At 40.0% G+C, this 26,994-nt stretch overlaps 1 protein-coding gene across 1 annotated transcript in view; it reads left to right on the forward strand.

The window, feature by feature from the left end:
• Window positions 1-26,994, forward strand: part of LOC140362145 (microtubule-actin cross-linking factor 1-like) — a 329,939-nt gene that overhangs the window by 152,478 nt on the left and 150,467 nt on the right. Inside the window, exons 7-24 of the mRNA XM_072448200.1 lie at window positions 1,018-1,130; window positions 1,709-1,815; window positions 2,980-3,099; window positions 3,241-3,336; window positions 5,665-5,792; window positions 8,862-8,955; window positions 9,902-10,056; window positions 10,791-11,091; window positions 11,914-12,042; window positions 12,639-12,716; window positions 13,617-13,778; window positions 15,012-15,116; window positions 16,236-16,331; window positions 16,424-16,549; window positions 18,168-18,320; window positions 21,527-21,681; window positions 23,788-23,914; window positions 25,012-25,195. Coding sequence (XP_072304301.1) covers window positions 1,018-1,130; window positions 1,709-1,815; window positions 2,980-3,099; window positions 3,241-3,336; window positions 5,665-5,792; window positions 8,862-8,955; window positions 9,902-10,056; window positions 10,791-11,091; window positions 11,914-12,042; window positions 12,639-12,716; window positions 13,617-13,778; window positions 15,012-15,116; window positions 16,236-16,331; window positions 16,424-16,549; window positions 18,168-18,320; window positions 21,527-21,681; window positions 23,788-23,914; window positions 25,012-25,195 — 2,429 coding nt within the window. The remainder of the gene's footprint in view (window positions 1-1,017; window positions 1,131-1,708; window positions 1,816-2,979; window positions 3,100-3,240; window positions 3,337-5,664; window positions 5,793-8,861; window positions 8,956-9,901; window positions 10,057-10,790; window positions 11,092-11,913; window positions 12,043-12,638; window positions 12,717-13,616; window positions 13,779-15,011; window positions 15,117-16,235; window positions 16,332-16,423; window positions 16,550-18,167; window positions 18,321-21,526; window positions 21,682-23,787; window positions 23,915-25,011; window positions 25,196-26,994) is intronic.

The raw sequence follows: 26,994 nt of genomic DNA on the forward strand, positions 1-26,994 counted from the left end.
CTGCAGATGCCAAAGCTCACGTGAAGATGAAGCGCGTCACGTTTGAGTCTGAACACTTTATTTCATGGAGTTATAACTGTTTCCGCTTTACTCCAGACCACCTGCTTAATGCCGCTGTACGTTACAGTTAAACGTTTGTACTGTACGTCAGGATATTTTCCAAGAGCAGGGACAGTATTAAGATGTGCTTTATTTGTCCCACAATGGGGAAATTCCAGTGTTGCAACACAGATTAGGCACAGAAGTAAATAATAGAAAAACATAACTTATAAAAACCTCTTATACTCATATTTACAGCTGTTGTATGGACAGAAAATATTGCACCAGGATGATGGACATGTTACAGTATTGCACATGACAGCATTGCACATGATTATTAAAGTATTGCACATGCCAGTATTGCACATGATTATGACAGTATTGCACATGCTTATGACATTATTGCACATAATTATGACAGTATTGAGTATTGCACATGATTCTGACAGTATTGCACATGATTCTGACAGTATTACACATGAATATGACAATATTGCACATGATTCTGACAGTATTACACATGAATATGACAATATTGCACATGATTCTGACAGTATTACACATGAATATGACAATATTGCACATGATTCTGACAATATTACACATTGTTATGACAGTATTGCACATGAATATGACAGTATTGCACATGAATATGACAGTATTGCACATGAATATGACAGTATTGCACACGATTCTGACAATATTGCACATGAATATGACAGTATTGCACATGATTCTGACAGTATTACACATTATTATGACAGTATTGCACATGATTATGATAGTATTACACATTATTATGACAGTATTGCGCATGATTATGACACTATTGCAGCACACGATTATGACAGTATTGCACACGATTATGACAGTATTGCACATGATTATGACAGTATTGCACATGATTATGACAGTATTGCACCTGATCGACATGAAGGATTGTTCAGATCTTCTAACATGTTCCCGCTCCGTGTTTAGGCCCGACCTGATTGACATAAAGGTGCTGGAGCGACAGAGCAACAGAGAGAACCTGGAGCAGGCCTTCGAGATCGCCGAGTCGTTGGGCGTGACGCGACTGCTCGACGCCGAAGGTGAAAGTCGCCCAAGAACCGGGAAAAACACTCAAAAACCACAGATTTATCGTTATTCCGTGAAATAATAAAAAATGTGCAAATTTAAATTAGAGGTGGCAGATGTATTGAACAATTGATAATATCGCAATTGTTTTTTTTTTAAATATATACAAAATTACAATATATAGCATAAAAAAACAATGAATAAATCTCAATTCAAGAAAGAAAAGTCTTGTGTAAAAGTGAGATTTCTACTTTTTGTCATGACTTTATGGTTCGTTCATATTTTATGCGACGCTTGAACCTCCATCTGCAGACACATTTTAAATTTATTGTCTGAATATTGTTTTCAAGATTTTTGTCATTTGGGTCAGTATATCGCTCACCAAAGTCTATAAATATCTCTTTATATCCATGTTTAAAAGATTCTATTTCGCATTTGTGCTCGTTATTTTTCATAAACTCATAAAAAAAAATATGTATAATTATCTTATAGACAAAATTTTACCCATATCTATAAATCTATTTAGCCCTGATCTCTTTACGTCTGCTCTTACGTTCTCATCACATCCTTTTCTCGTTCCCCCACCTTCCAGACGTGGACGTTCCCTCTCCCGATGAGAAGTCGGTCATCACGTACGTCTCGTCCATCTACGACGCCTTTCCAAAGATCCCCGAGGGCGGAGAGGGCGTCGCCGCACACGTAGGTTTCATCGCGCTCGAGCAGGTCGCGGGTTAAAGCTTTGAAGGGGATTCTTTTGTGAATCGATTGACCGATTGTAAGGAAAAGAACAGACTAAACTGCAATGCTCTGGTTGTTTTGAGCATGTCGGTCTCAAAGCGCGTCTTTTACTTTGTACAGGAAACCGCACTAGCTTTTTTACTTTGCACAGGAAACCACACTAGCTTTTTTACTTTGTACAGGAAACCACACTAGCTTTTTCACTTTGTACAGGAAACCACACTAGCTTTTTCACTTTGTACAGGAAACCGCACTAGCTTTTTTACCTTGTACAGGAAACCGCACTAGCTTTTTTACTTTGTACAGGAAACCACACTAGCTTTTTTACTTTGTACAGGAAACCACACTAGCTTTTTCACTTTGTACAGGAAACCGCACTAGCTTTTTTACCTTGTACAGGAAACCGCACTAGCTTTTTTACTTTGTACAGGAAACCGCACTAGCTTTTTCACTTTGTACAGGAAACCGAACTAGCTTTTTTACTTTGTACAGGAAACCGCACTAGCTTTTTACTTTGTACAGGAAACCACACTAGCTTTTTTACTTTGTACAGGAAACCACACTAGCTTTTACACTTTGTACAGGAAACCACACTAGCTTTTTTACCTTGTACAGGAAACCGCACTAGCTTTTTTACTTTGTACAGGAAACCGCACTAGCTTTTTTACTTTGTACAGGAAACCGCACTAGCTTTTTACTTTGTACAGGAAACCACACTAGCTTTTTACTTTGTACAGGAAACCACACTAGCTTTTTTACTCTGTACAGGAAACCGAACTAGCTTTTTTACTTTGTACAGGAAACCACACTAGCTTTTTTTTTAACTTTGTACAGGAAACCGCACTAGCTTTTTTACTTTGTACAGGAAACTAGCTTCATTCACGTTTGGCTTTGCGGTCTTTGCGCTCGGAGGGTCGTGAGGTTTAAAAACTTGCACAATTCTCCTAATTTCTGTTGTCTGCACTTTTTGAGTTCGAAGATTAAAATCCTTTGATGTTGTCCGGCCTTTAGCCTTTGACTTTATTGACTTTATTGGGGATTTACTTGAACGCAGTAGCTCAAAAGGACAATAAGAATGATAGTTTTCTCTCTGTAATGGTCCGTCTCCACGCCGCTTGTCTCCAGGAGGTGGACCAGCGATGGGCCGAGTACCAGGCCCGGTTCTCGTCTCTGCTCCAGTGGAGCCGCCAGCATACGGCCCTCATGGCCAACAAGAACTTCCCCCAGAACCCCGTGGAACTCAAGGTGAGGATTAAAGGGCTCGAATGTGAACGAACCGCATGATTTTCCTCTGTACAAATGAAAGTGAATACGTTTAAATCAGCTTTGCATTTGGCTGAAAAACTGAACAATCTTGATCTGATTCGCTCCTCTCTGCGTCGTCAGGGACTTTACAACGAGTACGTCCATTTCAAAGAGACGGAAATCCCCTCGAAGGAGCAGGAAAAGGGCCACATCCAACATCTCTACAAGCTGCTGGAGGTGAGTCCACAGGAACCAATGGGACGGACGGATTTGGTCAAAACGATAAGCTCAAAACGCATTAATCTTGCACAATTTGTTGTACTTTTTATGACGATTGTGTAAACATACATCCACTTCTTCGCGTATTTGCTCTTTTATTTTAGTTTGAACTCACTAGTCTGTTGTTGTAGGAATATTCCAAACTTCTACTCAAGTAAGAGAAAGTAAAGTACAAAAGTTGGTGTTTAGAAGTGACACAGAGGAAGAAGAATTCAGTGGATTTAGTGATTTGGGGTAAAACTGATGCTTTGGTAAACTTGTTAGCATGTTCTTTATGCTATAGTTATCTGAATAACTGTTCATATGTTACGTTAACATACCAGACACTTACCACAGTTCTGTCTGTGCGTCATGTAGCTGAAGGTGTTAGCGTTAGCATACGTACATCTGTTATTATTTTAAACTGCATTTCAAGATGAAATGTCTGTTCTTGGGCTTGGATTTTTATCAAATACATTTCCCCAAAAATGCGACTTATAGTCAAGTGCGACTTATATAATATATAAGTCGCACTTGACTATAAGTCGCATTTTTGGGGAAATGTATTTGTATATGTATTATGTGTTTTTTCTTCTTTATTATGCTGCTGCGACTTATACTCCAGTGCGACTTATATATGTGTTTTTTCTTCTTTATTATGCTGGTGCGACTTATAGTCTGGAAAATACGGTATATCAGGAAACTTGACCGATGCAACATAAGAAACACCCTGAATATCACCGATCGTCAGTATTCGCAGTGATATGAGGTGAAACCGCCATGTGCGAGTCCCACTGCACATCACGCTTTCCGCTCAGAGGTGCCATGGTTACGTCTCCGTTGTTGTCGAGCTGCAGACGTTCCTCCGCCAAGCGACGCTTTCAATGAGTCGCATTGTCGGGGAAGAACCTCGTGACGGCGGCGGGAGAGCGCTGTTGTTTGTTTTGATCGGCTGCAGGGGCCAAAGTGCGATAAATATTAAAGGAGACACTGAAGTAATAGAGTGTTTGTCTACGTGACGTTCAGTTTGTCGCCCGGGGCAACGACCTGTCACTTTACCTCGAGCTTTGCACATACATTAAACAAGGTCGGCCCCTGTTTTCTCCAAGTGCGTGTGTCGCCTTGAGCAGTGGAAAAACCATCTTGTTCTTTGTTCTTTTAGAGAATATCATAAATGTGGGTTTGAAGAAAGGTACAATTTGAATAGCGCATTTATAATTAGAAACATTCCAATGTTCAAATAATAATAATGATGATATGAGGTGATATTTTCTGCAGTTTTGTGATTTGTTTGACAGACATTTCACATTTGTCTGATGATTAAACCTCTGCTAATACGTTTAAAGACATGTTTTGACACGTTTCTGTTGGATTGACATAATATCATCTGAAAATCGTTATCGAGATGTTAATTTTTGTCGATCTTTCCCAGTCTTAAGTCCTTTTTAAAATGGTTTTATCACATTCTAAACCCTCTACTAAAATGGCATAGGAACATAGTGTATCTTTTTAAAACGTGGGCATTAAGTTTGTTCAGGAAATGCTTTTATTTTGTCGGTTCATGGGGTTCAGCTTCTCCTGTTTTTTGCGAAACGCTGACACTTTTAAACTATAGAATATGATCTAGTTTTGATTTATTGAAAACAATCTATAAGAAACCCATGAATAAACAATAGAAAACCTGTACCATGCAACAGTTTTTAGATGCTATTAATTAACACTAAATGTGGCTAAAACCTTTAAAAAACACTAATTTAAATGGATATCGCCAAAGAACTGACAGTATTTACATTTAAGAGAATAAATCTTGACGTTCAATGGTGAAAATGGACAAGTTGTGACGATTAACAGTTTACAATTGAACTCTGCTTCCTTAAATACACAGAATAAAAAGCATATGGGTAAAAGCAAGAGCTCGTCTCGTGCGTTACGGTTAAAAGTCACTCTGGGGTCGCTGTAATTAAACGGTGGAAAAGCCCGAGCAGGTGAAGCTCTGCGGCTGCCGGGAGACCAACGAGTCTTCTGACCTGATTGTCCGGATCCATAAATAAAACACAAGGAGCGTGAGGAAGGTTTGGCCTGTTTTCTCACATCTCCACAGTCTCTAGCGTCGTCAGAGCGCCAAGACAATCACATGTTAGAAGGAAAAAGAAGGGTAAAAGTGCTGTATTAAAAGCGCCTGCTACATTTGCAACTGTATTATCCAAAAATATACGTTCACGTGTTAAGATTGAGCACATAAACTGTATATTTTGTTGTTATTACGGTATGTTTGGTTGAATCCGTGTGTTTTCTGCTGCGTTCCAGGTGTGGATAGAGTTCGGTCGTCTTAAACTTCCTCAGGGCCTTCATCCAAACGAGCTGGAGGAGGAATGGGGCAAACTCATCCTGGAAATGCTGGAGCGAGAGAAAGCGCTGAGACCGGCCGTCGACAGGTACGAGTACAAGTACAAGTACACGCGCACGAGTACATGCAGTACACCGGGTTAGGCCAGGTTAGAGTTTATCACAAGGGAAAAGTGTTTACTCGTATAGTATATTATCGACATCTCTTCATTACTATTCTTTTACCCTTTGCCGGTTCTTTATAGTTCTTTCATTGGACCATTTAATGGACCAGGAACACTTCTCGATAGCTGCACTAAACCAGGACTAAAACCAGGACTAAAACCAGGTCTAAACTAGGACCAAAGCAACAAGATACTGACCAAAACCAGGACTAAACAAGGACCAAAGCAACAAGATACTGACTAAAACCAGGACTAAAACCAGGACCATAACCAGGTCTAAACAAGGACCAAAGTAACAAGATACTGACTAAAACCAGGTCTAAACTAGGACCAAAGCAACAAGATACTGACTAAAACCAGGACTAAACTAGGACCAAAGCAACAAGATACTGACTAAAACCAGGACCATAACCAGGTCTAAACAAGGACCAAAGTAACAAGATACTGACTAAAACCAGGTCTAAACTAGGACCAAAGCAACAAGATACTGACTAAAACCAGGACTAAACTAGGACCAAAGCAACAAGATACTGACTAAAACCAGGACTAAACTAGGACCAAAGCAACAAGATACTGACTAAAACCAGGACCATAACCAGGTCTAAACAAGGACCAAAGTAACAAGATACTGACTAAAACCAGGTCTAAACTAGGACCAAAGCAACAAGATACTGACTAAAACCAGGACTAAACTAGGACCAAAGCAACAAGATACTGACTAAAACCAGGACTAAAACCAGGACCAAAGCAACAAGATACTGACTAAAACCAGGACTAAAACCAGGTCTAAACAAGGACCAAAGTAACAAGATACTGACTAAAACCAGGTCTAAACTAGGACCAAAGTAACAAGATACTGACTAAAACCAGGTCTAAACTAGGACCAAAGCAACAAGATACTGACTAAAACCAGGACTAAACAAGGACCAAAGCAACAAGATACTGACTAAAACCAGGACTAAAACCAGGTCTAAACAAGGACCAAAGTAACAAGATACTGACTAAAACCAGGTCTAAACTAGGACCAAAGCAACAAGATACTGACTAAAACCAGGACTAAACAAGGACCAAAGCAACAAGATACTGACTAAAACCAGGACTAAAACCAGGACCAAAGCAACAAGATACTGACTAAAACCAGGACTAAAACCAGGACCAAAGCAACAAGATACTGACTAAAACCAGGACTAAAACCAGGACCATAACCAGGTCTAAACAAGGACCAAAGTAACAAGATACTGACTAAAACCAGGTCTAAACTAGGACCAAAGCAACAAGATACTGACTAAAACCAGGACTAAACTAGGACCAAAGCAACAAGATACTGACTAAAACCAGGACTAAACTAGGACCAAAGCAACAAGATACTGACTAAAACCAGGACCATAACCAGGTCTAAACAAGGACCAAAGTAACAAGATACTGACTAAAACCAGGTCTAAACTAGGACCAAAGCAACAAGATACTGACTAAAACCAGGACTAAACTAGGACCAAAGCAACAAGATACTGACTAAAACCAGGACTAAAACCAGGACCAAAGCAACAAGATACTGACTAAAACCAGGACTAAAACCAGGTCTAAACAAGGACCAAAGTAACAAGATACTGACTAAAACCAGGTCTAAACTAGGACCAAAGTAACAAGATACTGACTAAAACCAGGTCTAAACTAGGACCAAAGCAACAAGATACTGACTAAAACCAGGACTAAACAAGGACCAAAGCAACAAGATACTGACTAAAACCAGGACTAAAACCAGGACCAAAGCAACAAGATACTGACTAAAACCAGGACTAAAACCAGGACCAAAGCAACAAGATACTGACTAAAACCAGGACTAAAACCAGGACCATAACCAGGTCTAAACAAGGACCAAAGTAACAAGATACTGACTAAAACCAGGACTAAACAAGGACCAAAGCAACAAGATACTGACTAAAACCAGGACTAAAACCAGGTCTAAACAAGGACCAAAGTAACAAGATACTGACTAAAACCAGGTCTAAACTAGGACCAAAGTAACAAGATACTGACTAAAACCAGGTCTAAACTAGGACCAAAGCAACAAGATACTGACTAAAACCAGGACTAAACAAGGACCAAAGCAACAAGATACTGACTAAAACCAGGACTAAAACCAGGACTAAAACCAGGACTAAAACCAGGTCTAAACTAGGACCAAAGCAACAAGATACTGACTAAAACCAGGACTAAACTAGGACCAAAGCAACAAGATACTGACTAAAACCAGGACTAAACTAGGACCAAAGCAACAAGATACTGACTAAAACCAGGACTAAAACCAGGACCAAAGCAACAAGATACTGACTAAAACCAGGACTAAAACCAGGTCTAAACAAGGACCAAAGTAACAAGATACTGACTAAAACCAGGTCTAAACTAGGACCAAAGTAACAAGATACTGACTAAAACCAGGTCTAAACTAGGACCAAAGCAACAAGATACTGACTAAAACCAGGACTAAACAAGGACCAAAGCAACAAGATACTGACTAAAACCAGGACTAAAACCAGGACCAAAGCAACAAGATACTGACTAAAACCAGGACTAAAACCAGGACTAAAACCAGGACCAAAGCAACAAGATACTGACTAAAACCAGGACTAAAACCAGGACCATAACCAGGTCTAAACAAGGACCAAAGTAACAAGATACTGACTAAAACCAGGACTAAAACCAGGTCTAAACAAGGACCAAAGCAACAAGATACTGACTAAAACCAGGACTAAAACCAGGACTAAAACCAGGACTAAAACCAGGACTAAAACCAGGACTAAAACCAGGACTAAAACCAGGACTAAAACCAGGACTAAAACCAGGACTAAAACCAGGACTAAAACCAGGACTAAAACCAGGACTAAAACCAGGACTAAAACCAGGACTAAAACCAGGACTAAAACCAGGACTAAAACCAGGACTAAAACCAGGTCTAATTGGTATTTTGAATGATCTGAGTGTAATTGTTCTTAGGCTGGAGCTGCTGCTGCAAAGGGCCAATAAGATCCAGAACATGGCTCTGGACTGTGAGGAGAAACTGACGCTGGCAAAGAACACGCTTCAAGCTGTGAGTGCGGCTCCTCTGCCGTTTGTCCGGGTTTACGGAGGATTGTTTGTTTTACGGTTTGCTAATACAACATCTGCATGGTTAAAAAGGTCTCGATCCGCTTTGAACAGTTAATATTTACTCTCCACTTTCTCAGCCCAGTGCAAACACTCCTGTGGTATTAAGGCTTTTAGTGGATTTAGTCAAAGTAGTGGTTTAACTGCTTTAATTTTCAGTCCAGGTGCAGATAATCTATTAGATGAACAAATCTGATTAAAATAATATTGCAATTATTTTTTTAGAGGTTTTGTTGTATTTACAGTTATGTATCACTTTATATGAACAAAGACTTAATTTATAGAGAATAATTGTATTGAATGATACAGTATCCTGGAAAAAAAATACAATCTTCAAAAAGATCCTATATTAAAAAAATGCTTGAATTAAGTAATATACATCTGGGTTTCAGTTTATGCTGTCTTATTTTTTTGAAAATCCTTATTTTTAGTAAAACAATATATTTCATGCTTGTTCCATTAGCAAAACTTAACAAAGACAGTCAAAATGTACTCAGATCAACATCAATACTACTTAATTCAAGCACTTATTCACTCATTTAAGATTGTACATTTTTCCAGTGAAACTACTTAAACGAATACCCTATTTATATATTTATTTATATATCTTTTTTTATTTATGTTTATTTGTATGTATTTATTTACTTTGATTTCTTTATAAAAATCCCCTTGTTTGTGATAAAAAATATTACTAGTGTTTTCTCAATAATTATTTTACTGCGTATTTGAAAGAAAATCCATATTTCCAGTGTAGTTTTTTTGCTAGTTTCAAGAATGGATCGAATAATGAATTGAATAATGAATCAACAAACACTTTTCAAACGTCAGTTGTTGTTTGAAATACACTTTTTCGAGCGCATCGATGATGAAAAGGTGTTGTTCCCGTGCAGGACATGTCCCGTGTGGAGAGCGGGGACTCGGTGCAGTGTGAGCGGGAAATGGCCTGTTACCTTCAGGACTGTGAGTCTCTGATCAGGAACCTGAACCAGGAACTCAAGGTTCTGAGGGACGAGAGGTACTACCAGGTGGAGCAGCTGGCCTTCAGGTGAGTCCAGCCTGCGTCAGTGCCTCTAGTGGACACGTCTGTGCACTGCATGTTCAGTTATGTGTCATGTGTTTAGTGTGTACTTTTGTATAAGTGATGGTATTGTTTCATCTTGACCAGGGTTTAAACTGATAAGAATATATATATACTTATGTTTTATATAATGATACTGATATTATTCTGGTCTGTTTCTGTTTTGAAATATGTGCCACTGTGTATTAGTCTGTTCCATTCATCTTATTATTTATGTTCATTTAAAAGGGTTTTCTTGGTTTCTACAATGTTAGTTTGAAGACAATTTCCCTGAAACTGATCTTCTTTGTTACCCCAACAGCCAAAAAAAAAAACAAATATGCAATTATTTTTCATTAATCACTGTTTGAGTCCAAGTGAAAGTTCTTTAGCCAGTTCTATTTTCTACAGTACAAGTAAACAAAATAAAAACGTAAAAATGAATGTAGTGTTAGGTTAAATTATTAGTATCATAGAGGTACAAACACAATGCATTACACGTTAAAATGTTGCGTATTGCCTATATAAAAATTGTAAACGTCTTTTTCGAACAATATAGTTATTTTAAAAAGGTGTAATGATAAAATAGGCAAGTATGTGTGATTTTTAATGCCAAAGTGGGCGTTATTTCAGACTTCGGGCTGGATTTTCTCGCCTCTTCTCCCTGGAAACGGGACATTTGCAGTGACACGTGTACATTAAAATGCCTGTGTGCCCCTCAGGGTGTCGTGCCTGCAGGAGGAGCTGGTCTCCCTCCGGCTGCAGTGCTCCAGCCTGTACAGGAAGGGCCACTTCGGACAGGCCCCGGGCGGGACGGTGCCCGAGCTCACCCAGCGCTCCCAGGACGGGGGGCTCTCTCTGGGGCAGACGCTGCTGGGGGCCGTGGGCGCCGTGGGAATGATGGGCGCCGCTCTGCTCAGGAGGCCCATGGACCGCGCTCAGCTGGTGGCCATGTCGTCATCGGAGGACGAGGGGAGCCTGAGGTTCATCTACGAGCTGCTGGGATGGGTCGAAGAAACACAGGTACGCCACAAGTTGTATTATACGGAAGTCCAGCAGTGTTTATAATCCCACCGCTGTAAATGAGGCTATTCAACAGTAACAGAAAAGATGTTAGTTATTAGTTGTAGGAGTAACAATTGCCTCCTCAAATATTTCTCACTCTCACGAATAAACGAGTTCTCAAACTGAGCTCCTTCTTTGAATACTTCTTATACTTATTTCTTTCTTTATACAGTTTAGACCGTTTTACACTTGGTTCAGATCTGGAGGACGTTAAGTCTGAAGGATAGACTAAAACTCCTGTTACGTTTCATTTACTTTAATGTCTAATGCAATTTATGCATTATGACAGTATGATGTAAACACGATGTGGCTGTTGTTAATGGCTGCACGTGTGAATTTAGATCATCATATTAAGTCAACAGCTGTACAAGTGCACGGTGTAACCCTCTGTTTACCTGCCAGGGGCTTTTAAAGAATGTGAAACTGGATATAAACATGTTACGTGTAGTCATTTTTGGACATCATTAACAGTAAAAAGAGGAAAATAAAGCATAATGGTGATAAATGAGCGTATACTATAGTAAACATGGCGTAGTACACTATAGTAAACATGGCGTAGTACCTGAGTTAGGAGGTACTCTGAGTCTGAGAAAAAACTTAAGACACAAAAGGTTTAGGAAACACTGGTGTAAGCATCAAGAATATCCGAAAATGAACTAAATTTAGATTCAGGATTCAGGAATACTGCAACCACCTAACAACATGTTTTAACCATTGCAGTTTTCAGCTTTGTAGATGTTTGACTCGCTCGACTAAAGTATGAATATTTCTTTTGCTCAGGATGTGTTGGAGCAGGCGGAGTGGGGCGCCGATCTCCCGTCTGTGGAGAAACACCTGACGGAGCATAACTCCATCCACACTGCGGTGGAGGAGCTGATGAGCAGCCTGCAGGAGGCGCGCAGCTACGAGGTACTCCACATCTGTACTGTGTGTACAACTACCACAGGATAGTATTTCACAAGTTTATTTGCAGAGCACAATTCATACACGAAACAGACATAGATTAAAGGTCATTGTTTTTATTATACATATTAAGTATTATTAAGAAAGACCACACATTTCAAGCCTTTTTGACGGAAAATTACTTGGACACTTGATAATAAAATTCTAAATGAATAAAAACTTGTCAATTAAATTACAAATATACATTTATGCACATGTACAAGTAGAATAAAATACATGTTAATCAAATATATGGAAGTATATAAAGGCTTTATTAATGCACAACAAATAAATTACAATATTCCTGATATTACATTGTGTTTTTATGGGAATTATATCTTTAAAAAACCCATATTAAATCCAATCCTCACCATCATAGTCATCAATTAAAATGGTAAAACTACATCTGTAATTATCTGTATATTTATTATTAGGATTTGTTTTAGATTTACTCACTGAAACAGTTCTTTTTCTGCTTTATCCTGTCTTTGTGACGCTCCTGTGCATAATAATAATAATAACACTGTCAAACTGTCAGCTAATTGTTTTTTCTCTCCCCAAAGCACAAAGTCTCACCTAATTTCAAGAGCAGTTACTCTGAAACCCTGGCCAAGCTGGAGCACCAATACTGCAAACTCCTGGTCAGTCCCACAGCGTCTGCGTCTGCTCTTTGTTCTCACACACTCGCTTTTTATTTAATCCAATTAGAGCATGACAGAGCGCTCATTTAAATTCACACAATTATTCAGCAGCAGAACGCCAGACATTTTCTTTATTATGGACTTGAACTTATGAAACGGAGAAACTTTTTCTTGTCTAATGAAAATGTCATTGTTGCCTGGAATGTTCCACAGTAAAAATCTATCCATATTTTATTTATTCAGTTCGGTGCAGTTTTATTGCCAAAAATGCATGGTCATCTGCTTGTTTATGGCATTTTGTGGAACATTTTGACAAAGTTATTACGTCGTGGAGAAAAGAAGACCTAAATACTCCCTTAGTTTGACTTTAATTTGTCATGTGGGACTTTTTAAGTAAATGCACAATTCAGGCAAAAAGCTACAAACCTTTATTTAATGGTAATAATAGTATAGTAAAGTATTTGTAATTATGATGGCATGAATCACATTTTTTGAACAATAATAATGGTTAGTTATATTAGTATATGTCGGTAATTGCATATTTAAGAATGTTTTGGAGGATTTTGGTCATCAATGCTCTAATATAATAATAAATGACAATATGCTTAAAAATATTCAATATACAATAGAAAAAAGTTAGACATTTTTAGTCGTACTAGCAGTATTAAGTCAGAAATGCCACATAAGTAGTAGTGACTATACTTTTGACTAATGGCTAATGTGATGCTAGTTTGATCACTTGTGCTGCAATTTTAAAATATCTATAAAACAGTTCCAGGTCCAAAATGTTGCAAAAATGAAATGCTCATTGATAAACTACAGCGCTTCTCTCGGTGTATATCCATTTAAACGTTAGCCTAGCATCCTCTTGACTTGGCGGGTTGTTGTCGGTCGCCGTAGGAGCAGTCGTCATGGCGCCTGCGGAGTCTGGAGAGCCTGCACGGCTTTGTGTCGCGCTGCACCGAGGAGCTGATCTGGCTCAACGAGAAGGAGGAGGAGGAGCTGGCCTTCGACTGGAGCCACGGCAACGCCAACATGGGCCCCAAGAGGGAAATGTACTCTGTAAGTACCAAGTAAACACATTATATACTCTAAAAGTCTGTTATTGTAGTATAAACAACTCCAACATGAGCCTCAAGAGGGAAATGTACTCTGTAAGTACCAAGTAAACACATTATATACTCTAAAAGTCTGTTATTGTAGTATAAACAACTCCAACATGAGCCTGAAGAGGGAAATGTACTCTGTAAGTACCAAGTAAACACATTATATACTCTAAAAGTCTGTTATTGTAGTATAAACAACTCCAACATGAGCCTCAAGAGGGAAATGTACTCTGTAAGTACCAAGTAAACACATTATATACTCTAAAAGTCTGTTATTGTAGTATAAACAACTCCGACATGAGCCTCAAGAGGGAAATGTACTCTGTAAGTACCAAGTAAACACATTATATACTCTAAAAGTCTGTTATTGTAGTATAAACGACTCCAACATGAGCCTGAAGAGGGAAATGTACTCTGTAAGTACCAAGTAAACACATTATATACTCTAAAAGTCTGTTATTGTAGTATAAACGACTCCAACATGAGCCTGAAGAGGGAAATGTACTCTGTAAGTACCAAGTAAACACATTATATACTCTAAAAGTCTGTTATTGTAGTATAAACGACTCCAACATGAGCCTGAAGAGGGAAATGTACTCTGTAAGTACCAAGTAAACACATTATATACTCTAAAAGTCTGTTATTGTAGTATAAACAACTCCAACATGAGCCTCAAGAGGGAAATATACTCTGTAAGTACCAAGTAAACACATTATATACTCTAAAAGTCTGTTATTGTAGTATAAACAACTCCAACATGAGCCTCAAGAGGGAAATGTACTCTGTAAGTACCAAGTAAACACATTATATACTCTAAAAGTCTGTTATTGTAGTATAAACGACTCCAACATGAGCCTGAAGAGGGAAATGTACTCTGTAAGTACCAAGTAAACACATTATATACTCTAAAAGTCTGTTATTGTAGTATAAACAACTCCAACATGAGCCTCAAGAGGGAAATATACTCTGTAAGTACCGAGTAAACACATTATAAACTATATTTTAAGTGCATTTCAGTTCCATGAGTTGTCCGGCCTGTAGGGGGCGCTTTAAGTATAAAATGAGCCTCTTCTATGTGGGACATCAGCTTCCTGTGTTTAGACTGTTGGCGAGCACAATATGTCCTTAATGTAAACATGTTGACGTCTTTCTTTGATAATTCTGTATCAATTCCTGTCCTGTTGTCTAGGAAATGAGGTTAGAGCTGGAGGAGAAACAGGAAGTGATGCGGTCGCTGCAGGAAACGGCCGGACGCTTGTGTCAGGAGAACCATCCCGCCAAACAAACCGTAGAGGTGAAACAAAGAACACATTTGTACACAGTTTTGTTCTGTAAAAGACCGTTATAAATCCATGTTTATGTTCTGTTCATACACAAAGGATTTAAACTGGACATTTCCATCCAAGACTCTCACTATTCTCAGTTTTTAAGGACATTTATTAGGAATTACACTGCGATTACACCTAAATTACACCAAAAACTTGTATTTTTCATTTGTTTTTGCATTATTTCATCTCTGTGATTTGATATACCGTATTTTCCCCACTATAAGGTGCACTGAAAAACCTTTTAATTTATATAAAAAACGACAATGCGCCTTATAATCCAGTGCACCTTTATATATGAAAAATTATCGAAAATAGACCATTCATTGACAGTGTGCCTTATAGTGCGGAAAATACAGTAATCCGAATACCGTATTTTCTGGAATAAAAGACACCAGCCAAAAATGCATAGTGTGAAAATAACAAATAATATCACATATAAGTCGTTCCGGAGTATAAGTATATAAGTATAAATATAAGTCGCACCCAGGCTTTTAGATAGAGGGCTTCCCGTATTTTGTACAGGGTATTTTAAAATGTGGACGGGCATTTTCGAGTGCAGGGACGGCGCGCTACACGAAAGATAGTGCCAGGCTGAAAAAACATCCGCCAGGTTGAAAAACAAAGATTGTGTTTTTTATTCAAGTCACATACAATGCTATCATTTAGTAAAGAACGCTACACTCAATAACGTAGACAACTTCCATTTTGGTCCATTAGTGTAACTTTTCTGCTCGCGCCGCCCACGGCGCTCGATAATATGAGAAGCCAATATGATCACACTCCACCACTTGTCTGGAGTATGGCACTCGTTTACGGAGCACGGCATTAGAAGCGCTGCTTTATTTTGTAAAAGCGTCAGAAAATACGCCGCTCCTAAGTGACGGAGTGTGATCATACTGGCTTCCCTTAACCTCTGCGAGCGCCAGAGGCGAAGCTACTCGTATTTCACCTAGTCGGCCCCCGTACCCCCGGACACAATTATTTGGACGGGGTGTTTTCAAATCCTATCTAAAAGCCTGGTCGCACCCCGCCAAAACTATGAAAAAAGTCCGGAAAATATGGTAAATCCCTTTTTCTTTTGGCAGGCCTACAGTGCAGCGCTTCAGACTCAGTGGCAGTGGGTGAACCAGCTCTGCCTCTGCGTGGAGCAACATCTCAAAGACAACACCGCATACTTCCAGGTAACCTCCCATCACTCTGACTTTGATTTCTGAGTTGCATTTATTCATCTAAAACCCTCGACTTCTTCTTCTTCTTCTTCTTCTGTCCGCAGTTCATGAGCGACGCCCGGGACTGCGAGTCGTACCTGCGTCAGCTCCAGGACACCATCAAGAGGCAGTACACGTGCGACAAGAACAGCCGGCTCGCCAAACTGGAGGACCTGCTGCAGGACTCCATGGTGAGAGCGCTTTGTGGAGGGATCAAAATGTCACAGTGGCATTAAAAGTGTCGACGGTAGATTCACAAATGCAGTTTTTTAAGCCGTTTTAGTCCATGACGCTCATTTGGATTTAAATTTTCCCCTTTGTTTTGTAACATTATCGTTTCATTTTTCAGTTGTTACTTTGACAATTGTAATATTTTACATACATTTTAAGTTAATTTAGTAGATTTGCTTTTTTATACGTTTGTAGAGTCATAGTATTTGATAATAGAATACATTCGACCTGTTCTGTGCTATTCATTGGTTTCAGCTTCCTGTTTAAAAGTGACATTTTTAGGACAACACAAATTATACAACATATATTTTTTCTCTTTTACTTTTAAGTCTTCAAAAGTGTCCAAAAAGATGTCATTGCTCATAATTATTTTTATTATTTACCATAAAAATAGACAAAAACAAGGACATTGCAACAAAAAATAAACGATTAAGGCCCATTCAAATGATAATATATTTATTTTTTTATTGTTAATTACTATGTCAACAGTGCCAGTTTTTCATCTCTCTAAAACCCTTGAAGAAGCTACTCAAAAAATACACAAAAATTAAATAAAAATAGCTTTTGACCAACACAAAATGATGAATTTCGTGGGTTTCATGTTGTAGACACTGCCTCCTGTGTTCATACCGTGTAATTACAACTTCCCAGAACGACAAACCGCACGACTTCAGCACATATCTGCACACGTAAAGCACAAGTGTGAAAGTGTTCGCCCTGCGCCTCCACCTCATGTGGAGAGTGTGGCCGGTTCATCCTCCTCTGGGCCACGGACACATTAGCGCACGCCTGACTTCAGACAGATGGTGGCGCCGCAGGACAAACACAGTAAAGACGGGTCAGCTTCTGTTATCTGCCGCATTTTGAGGACATCCAAAAGTATCATATTCCGTTTTCAATTGTTAATAACCTCATTTTGTATCTAGATTAAACCCTGGCAATTGCTGAGGTCATGTTCAGTGGTTGCGGTTTACTTTGATAAAATAGCAAAAGCTTAGTTGTGGTTCAAATACTGGTTTGGTTGAGTTTTTTAAGTAATATTTGTGTAATTGTTGGTGTTGGTGATGCTGTTTATACTTATACTTACATTTACTTATACTTTCTGAATCTGTGAATCTGAGCTTTTTGTGTGTTCAGTAAAAACTACACTTTTAATCCTTTAATTTTTGTCGCAATGTCCTTGTTTTTGTCTATTTTTATGGTAAATAATTAGTTTTTTTATGATCAATTACATCTTTTTGGACACTTTTGGAGACTTCAAAGTAAAAGAGAAAAAATAAATGCTCTTGTATTTGTATAATTTGATAATTTGTGTTGTATAGGCTTTTTTTTTTACAGATATATGGGTTTATATGAGTTTTTTGAGTTTTATGAGGGCATTTCAAATAATTGTCAACATTAGGAGTAAAACACAAAGCTTCATACAACAATTCTAACATAATCCATCAGTTACAACACAAACATTGCACAGTGTTTAGCTGTTGTAACTTACTCTTCCCTGTAACGAGGCGGAGCATAAACACACTACATACTGTAAGCGTCCCGGGCGTTCTGACCCTGGTTCCTCTCTGTGGTCAGGAGGAGAAGGAGCAGCTGATCGAGTACAGAGGCGCCGTGGCCAGTCTGGTGGGACGAGCCAAGACCGTGGTCCAACTCAGGCCCAGAAGCGCCGAGACCCCCGTCAGCGGCACCACGCCCATCAGAGCCATATGTGACTACAGGCAGATCGAGGTAAACCGCGTACATTTACTACACGTCCACAACACGCCATCAACACGCCATCAACATGTACATGATGGAGAACGTTTAAATCAGTGCCGCTAAACCTCCACTACAACCTCCAGCCTCACTCACAGATCACTGTGGAGACCCTTTTTTATGAATGACAATACAAATATTACAATATTAACATAACTATACAGTCACAAACAAACATAATAAACATAATAAAATAAAACTATACCCGCCTCCACTTCACACTCAAGCAAAGACAAACTAAACAACATTAATACATCAGTAGAACAAAAAATTAAAGAAATCAAAAAAATCTGAAAAACAAGACTAGTTTTTCAATGCGTTTTAGTAGGTCATACATTTACTTTCCAAAATTATTGTTATTAAGATTATTACTATTTTTTTAAATCATGCATTATGATGATACTTTGTGGATTGTTACTTAAAGAGCTTATGACGGGTTTTTGTAATTATTACATAGTTTTTGTGGTGTTTATCACAGTTTTACATCAGTGAAGTTGCCGTTTGTGAAGAAAAACTGGAAAACAAAAGTCGAAAATGACAGGAAGTAATCGTAAAAAAGTATCACTCTGTCTGTGTCATCAATAAGCGACGATTCACCACAAATATTGAACTAAAATTACTGTATTATATATATTATGTTGTTGATGTCTCATGATTAAGTAACATTATAACACTTGGCAAACTGGGGGAAAATAAGCACATTTTTACTGTTTACTCCATTTGAGTGAATATTTAGTGTTTAATGAACTTGTCAAATGCACTTTCAGTCAAAATAACTGTTCTTTTTTAACAGTAAATGTATATTAACAGACGTATATAATAACTGGAGCACGTAAAAGTGTTAGTTTGGGATGAATATACATTTGTAGTAACTTTATACATCCATTTGCATCATGTGAGCTGCCAAATCAAATAAAACTGTTAAATATTTCCGCTATTGAACAAGCTTAATCATTATTAACATTACAATATATAGTAATCTGCATTTGTAAATAAATAGAGATAGATTATTCTTGTTATAAAGAACTGAAATGTACTATATTTATCTTTCTGATCGATGCATTTCTCTTTTTACAAACTTTCGGTGCAGTGATCACAGTGAATCTTTGACTTTATGCACTTTATAATTCCAATTTAACTCTGCAAGTCATTTTCTTTGTACGTTCTGATGACTCTCCGACTGTATATACTCCGACCTGTTCAAAGATTCATACGGAAGCGTCAGAAAATAGCGTTTGAAAGTTAAAGTGCATCTCTCTACACTCACTCCGGACTCAAACCTGCTCTAAAACCTCATGCATTATACATCCCAGACTGTGCCGTCCACTTTACAGAAACCAGGCACTCTGCACTGGACCTGCAGCTTTTTGTAACTTTAAATCTCTCTTTCCTTCACTTCCCTCCTGTCTATCTCTCCATTCCTCCTCCTCCTCCATCTTGTTTTTTGCCCTCCGCCTCTCCCTCGCTCCCGACACTTTCCCCTCGTCTGTCGGCCGGGCTGGCAAGACAAACGTCCAGGTATAGCTGCCTCTATTCTGCCTCTCTCGCCTCAGACTCGCACGCCGCACGCACTCCACCGCCCCCTAGTGCTGACCGCTGGTTTCACAATCACAATCACAATCAGAGAAGGTTTATTGCCATTGTCAAAGAGCAGAATTCACAAACATAGGAATTTGATTTGGTGATTCAGAGCGACATAAAACAATGAACGATGATAAAACAACATGTGTAAAATCAATTTAAATCTGCCATAAGATAAAATGTACAGTTAAATTTACAGATGTAGTGCAGAAAGTGAACAGTGCAATGATTAAATTATAGTTAAAATGACAGGTAAAGGTGTAATGGTCACATGGCTGAAGGATTTTGGAATTAGATTGTAGTTTTTGTTCTGGTCAAAAATCTCTGGTCGAACTTGAATTCGCGTTGCATTTTGTAGCTCGTTTATTCGATTGTTCGGAGTGACAAATATTAGAAAGTTACATGTTATGACTTTTTACTGTGCAAACGTTCAGTGAAAAATGTGCATCGTTACCTGCTTTTCTCCATGTTTAATGCCAGACTGTGGCACTTCATGGAGACAAACGGGTGACACAAGCAAAGCCCCAATGTAGAGCTGCGGCTAACTGTTATTTTAGTTAGTTTTGATTTTTTCAACTTATCAAACTATTATTTCTATTCTACTTTACTTTTTAAATCCATTATCAACTAGATAAACGTTGAAAAATAATGACTAAAAACTTCTAGATGGAAAATATCTATGACTAAAGCGTATTATTGATGAAAACCAGATCTTTTTTTAACATTTAGATTTAATAATGCCGCTGTTTTTGTTTTTAAATGGTCTTTTTGCCTCCTTTTTACAGTCTGTGCAGCTCAGATCACCATTACGCAGCTCGATTACATAGTGCACCTTTAAGTGAAGCATAATATAGTCCGGAAAATACCAAAACCAAAGGAGGTTGAAACCAGCCGATCGGGGCAGATGGAGCTGAAGTAACCCGTGTTCTCAGTCATTCAGCTATAGCTTTTCCCGTCCCCGTCTTTGTGTGTGTGTGTGTGTGTGTGTGTAGTGAGGGGTGGGAGGCTTTGTCTAGTAGCGCTTGAGCCTCTGTGTGCAGCTAAAATCTCCCACTATATTCATTCAAACGCTATAAACCTGTAATACGCCGGGTTATGTAATCATCTCTTTATAATCACGCTCCTGAAGTAACTCTCAAAACCGCTGCTTTTTGCTAAACAACTGTACCTCGCACGTGCAGAGCAAAGCAAAGTGTATTCATATTTTAGTCCTGCTGTAATATCCTCATAAACCCCATGAGCGTTTGCATTTTGTGTCGCGTCGACGTTTGGTTTTTCATTTATGGGTTTATCTTTTTCCTGTCTTTTGTTCCGTCATCCTCCATTTTTTTTGTCAATGGTATTTTTATTTATTTTTCTGTTCTCTGTATTATACCCGACTCTGAATTATACTTGCATTTGCCAATATTATTGATTTGATTGAATGTTTTATTTTCTCTCACCTGCCTTCATTTCACCATCTTCAACATCTGCGACGTTCATTTTCCGACCTAATTTATCCTCATTCTACACCTCCTCCCGCTCCTTTTCCTTTTCCCCCTCCGTCCCGTTTCCCGTTTCCCGTCTCTTCCACCTTTCGCATCCCTCGCCGTTCTCAGATCAACATAAACGGCGGCGACGAGTGCGTTCTGGAGGACAACTCGCACCGGACCAAGTGGAAAGTGATCAGCCCGACGGGGAACGAGGCCATGGTGCCGTCCGTGTGCTTCACCGTCCCCCCGCCCAACCAGGACGCCATCGACACGGCCGCCAGGTGAGGGGCGGGGCTGAGATGACACCCGACGTCACCCGCGTGTCCTCAGAAACGGAGCAGCGGGTTTGGTGATGGAGATGTGAATGTGTTAGATGAGGAGAACTGTGGACAGATGTCAAAGTTTAAGTACTATAAATACACTGTTTATATTTCTGCGTATTATATGAAGAAAAGCGTCATAATGGGGACACCAAACGTTGAAATTACGAGACTATAGCTTTATTAATTTGTTGCAAAACAGTTGATTCATGACTAGAAGAACATCCAAAGATAGAGGTTATGTAATAAAAGAAAGTACTAAAAGTCAATGAACCGACTGTAGGTGTTTTACGTCCTATATTATAATAATAATAATAATAATAATAATAATGATAATAATGATCCATCCATCCATCCATCCATTTTCTACCGCTTGTTCCCTTTTTGGGGTCGCGGGTGACTGGAGCCTATCCCAGAGACTTCGGGCCTTAGGCGGGGTACACCCTGGACAGTGGCCAACTTGTCGCAGGGCCAACACAGAGACATAGACATTACAGACAGTTCACTCTCACATTCATTCACTAGGGCCAATTTAGAGTCACCAATTTTTGCCTAACACATACATGTCTTTGGATGGTGGGAGGAAGCCGGAGAACCCGGAGAGAACCCACGGTAACACGGGGAGAACATGCAGACTCTCATGTGATGAAGGTCTGGTCCGAGAATCGAACCCATGATCTCCTTCTTGGAAGGCAAGAGCGCTAACCGCCTTTGCCACCGTGCACCCTGATAATAATGATAATAATGATAATGATGATGATGATGATGATGATGATGATGATGATGATGATGATGATGATGATGATGATGATGATGATGATGATGATGATGATGATGATGATGATGATGATGATGATGACTTGTATTTTTATAGCGCTTTTCAGTGACCCAAAGACACTTAACATATACAAAAAAGGGGGGGTATTTACAGACAGGGGGGGACAACACGTACAGAACACATTAATATACAGATAAAATGAACAAGACAGAAGAAGTAGAGAGAAAAAGATGGGGATGTAACAGGGGGTGGAAGTGTAGGCAATGGGGTAGAGGAGGCTAGGGGTAGGGGAGGTCATAGGCTTGGGTGAAGAGGTATGTTTTTAGGCGGGATTTGAATGTTGTGAGTGAGGGAGAGTGGCGGACAGGTTGGGGGAGGGAGTTCCAGAGTCGGGGTGCTGTTCGGGAGAATGCTCTGTCACCAAAAGTTTTGAGTCGGGATGTTGGTGCAGTCAGGGTGAGAGAGGAGGAGGATCGGAGAGCTCGGGTGGGGCGGTGGGGGATGAGGAGGTCAGACAGGTAGGGGGGGGGCAAGCTGGTGGAGAGTTTTGAAGATGAGGAGGAGTATTTTGAAGTTTATGCGCTGCTTGATGGGGAGCCAGTAATAATCATAATTATAATCTATACTACTGTTAGATTAGTGTAATCCACATTGGTCATCACTGGGTACATTTACGTGGCCAGTAACAATGAAAACTAAAAATAACTAGATGTCTGTTGGTGGGTGTGTGTTTACATGCACAAGATAAATCTAATAAATCAGAAACTAATCATAAATACCCAGTGACACGTGTCGATTAATTTGTGGATTTAAATTTTTTTTAAAGTAACTGCTCAATTGAATGAAGGCTAAAACAACTCCTTCAATCTTGAACATGTTTTCTTTCGTTGTTGTCTTTGCCGCATGCGTTTGCTCTTTTGCGCATCATTTTCCCCGTCAAAACCGGCACAAACGGGAACAATCAGAAAGAAATCGGATCGCTCACGTCGGACGTCACTGTTTACGCAACATTTCAATCATCTCCAACTCCAAAATCTCCACATTTATAGTATATTCAGGCATTTTCGAATAAACAACAGGACTTATTAAGATACTCCAATCAGTATCTAATCGCAGGCAAGGCGAGTAGAGCACAATTGGTACACAAAGTAATAGTAGTAACTGTAACTGAAACTGTAACTAAACCAGAAGAGAACCAAACCACGTCTACATCAGGACTAAAACGGGACTGAAACGGGACTGAAACGGGACCAAAACAGGGGCGTGAACACAGTGTTTTGTCTCCACAGGGCGGAGCAGTTGTACCAGACGGTGATGTCGCTGTGGCATCAGCTCCACGTCAACATGAAGAGCGTGGTGTCCTGGCACTACCTGCTGAAAGACATCCGGGCGGTCTCGGCCTGGAACCTGGACACGGTCAGTCCCACACGCACAGTCACAACATCATGCACAAGGCCGTTTTGTTTTATTCATTTAACCTTCATTTTATCAGAATATTCCATATGTTTCATGTCATGCTCTTTATAGATGCCGTGGTTTACTGTGTTCTAGTTTTGGAGACGTTCTGAACCCAAAACCAACATAATTTTAGAGCTTTTTTGTGCCAGTGGAACCATCTTCTCGTCAGGGCGAGATGGACACGTGTACTTTTTAGGTTTCATAATGATTCATAAATAATACATTCACTTCACCTCAAGGTCCAGTGGCATCAATAATTCAAGCTTTCACAAGTGCGTTTGGACACACAAGCTTGGTTTTTCACATTTTAAAACTTGAAAATATAGAACTGTATGGAAAAAAGGCAAATAATAAATCTGTACGCAGTTCTGTGCTTTTAAAAATGTAAAGCGTTTTAAATTAGGCTAAAAGGTAATGCTTTAAAATAAGGTTCTTAGTGAACTAATTATAAAGCGTTAATAAGCACTAGTTATTTGTTTATAAGCACTTAGATCATTACTAGCGCTGGCAGTTGGCTTATAACTGTTAATAAAGCTTTAACTATTAATTTGTGTTAATAAAACATGTACAAAATGTTTATAAGCTCCTTAATAAACTGCTTATTACTGTATTTTCTGGACAGAAGTCGCTCTGGAGTATAAGCCAAATTTTTGTCAAGCGACGAGCCTAGAGCGCCCTCTGGTGGTTGTCAGTGATAATAATCAACATGCAACATACGGTTGGCAGTGTGAAAATAACAAACAAAATGATATAATAATGTGTTGATAATATCACTTAAGTCGCTCCGGAGTATAAGTCGCACTCCGGCCAAACTATGAAAAACTGAGTAATAAATGCTCGTAAATAAAGTGCTTATAAACAAATAACACGTGCTTATTAATACATTATAAATAGTTTTGTTTTTTTTCCAGGAAATCTATTGCAACGTGATTAAATGCTACAAACGTGAAATAAACATAATTTTGCACATTCATTTTTCTTCTTTTTCTTCTTTTTTCACGCCCATGTTACCGTTTCTGCCGCAGCGTCAAAGTGTCTTCTTCTCTCCCGTCCAGGTGCGATGTCAGTCCCCCTCAGAGCGACAGCAGACTCTGGACCGGCTGGACTCTCACTGGTCGGACTTTGCGGGCGACAGCAAAGAGAGCGCTCTGTTCACGGCGGCTGAGCGGCAGGAGCTGGAGCGCGACGTGCTTCAAGCTCAGCGGCACTGCCAAGACCTGCTGCACAGCATGGAGACGGGTGAGGGACATGAGAGGGACACGGTTTAGAGCACAGAGGACACATGCAGAATGAGGACACATGCAGAATGAGAGGACGAGTGCAGAATGAGAGGACACATGCAGAATGAGAGGACACATGCAGAATGAGAGGACACATGCAGAATGAGAGGACACATGCAGAATGAGAGGACACATGCAGAATGAGAGGACACATGTAGGATGAGAGGACACTTGCAGAATGAGGACACATGCAGAATGAGAGGACACGTGCAGAATGAGAAGACACGTGCAGAATGAGAGGACACGTGCAGAATGAGAGGACACATGCAGAATGAGGACACATGCAGAATGAGAGGACGAGTGCAGAATGAGAGGACACATGCAGAATGAGAGGACACATGCAGAATGAGAGGACACATGCAGAATGAGGACACATGCAGAATGAGAGGACACGTGCAGAATGAGAGGACACGTGCAGAATGAGAGGACACGTGCAGAATGAGAGGACACGTGCAGAATGAGAGGACACGTGCAGAATGAGAGGACACATGCAGAATGAGAGGACGAGTGCAGAATGAGAGGACACATGTAGAATGAGAGGACACGTGCAGAATGAGAGGACGAGTGCAGAATGAGAGGACACATGCAGAATGAGAGGACACATGCAGAATGAGAGGACACATGCAGAATGAGGACACGTGCAGAATGAGAGGACACGTGCAGAATGAGAGGACACGTGCAGAATGAGAGGACACGTGCAGAATGAGAGGACACATGCAGAATGAGAGGACACATGCAGAATGAGAGGACACATGCAGAATGAGAGGGGCACGGTTTAGAGCACAGAGGACACATGCAGAATGAGAGGACGAGTGCAGAATGAGAGGACACATGCAGAATGAGAGGACGAGTGCAGAATGAGAGGACACATGCAGAATGAGAGGGGCACGGTTTAGAGCACAGAGGACACATGCAGAATGAGAGGAAACATGCAGAATGAGAGGACACATGCAGAATGAGAGGACACATGCAGAATGAGAGGGGCACGGTTTAGAGCACAGAGGACACATGCAGAATGAGGACACATGCAGAATGAGAGGACGAGTGCAGAATGAGAGGACGAGTGCAGAATGAGAGGACACATGCAGAATGAGAGGACACATGCAGAATGAGAGGACACATGCAGAATGAGAGGACACATGCAGAATGAGAGGACACATGCAGAATGAGGACACATGCAGAATGAGAGGACACGTGCAGAATGAGAGGACACGTGCAGAATGAGAGGACACGTGCAGAATGAGAGGACACGTGCAGAATGAGAGGACACATGCAGAATGAGAGGACACGTGCAGAATGAGAGGACACGTGCAGAATGAGAGGACGAGTGCAGAATGAGAGGACACGTGCAGAATGAGAGGACACGTGCAGAATGAGAGGACACGTGCAGAATGAGAGGACACGTGCAGAATGAGAGGACACGTGCAGAATGAGAGGACACGTGCAGAATGAGAGGACACGTGCAGAATGAGAGGACACGTGCAGAATGAGAGGACACGTGCAGAATGAGAGGACACATGCAGAATGAGAGGAGCACGGTTTAGAGCACAGAGGACACATGCAGAATGAGAGGACGAGTGCAGAATGAGAGGACACATGCAGAATGAGAGGACGAGTGCAGAATGAGAGGACACATGCAGAATGAGAGGGGCACGGTTTAGAGCACAGAGGACACATGCAGAATGAGGACACATGCAGAATGAGAGGACGAGTGCAGAATGAGAGGACACATGCAGAATGAGAGGACGAGTGCAGAAT

Source organism: Eucyclogobius newberryi, unplaced genomic scaffold (genome assembly GCF_026437365.1).
Source record: "Eucyclogobius newberryi isolate DKJ021-1_F unplaced genomic scaffold, fEucNew1.0.hap1 SCAF_16, whole genome shotgun sequence".
Taxonomy (NCBI): domain Eukaryota; kingdom Metazoa; phylum Chordata; class Actinopteri; order Gobiiformes; family Gobiidae; genus Eucyclogobius; species Eucyclogobius newberryi.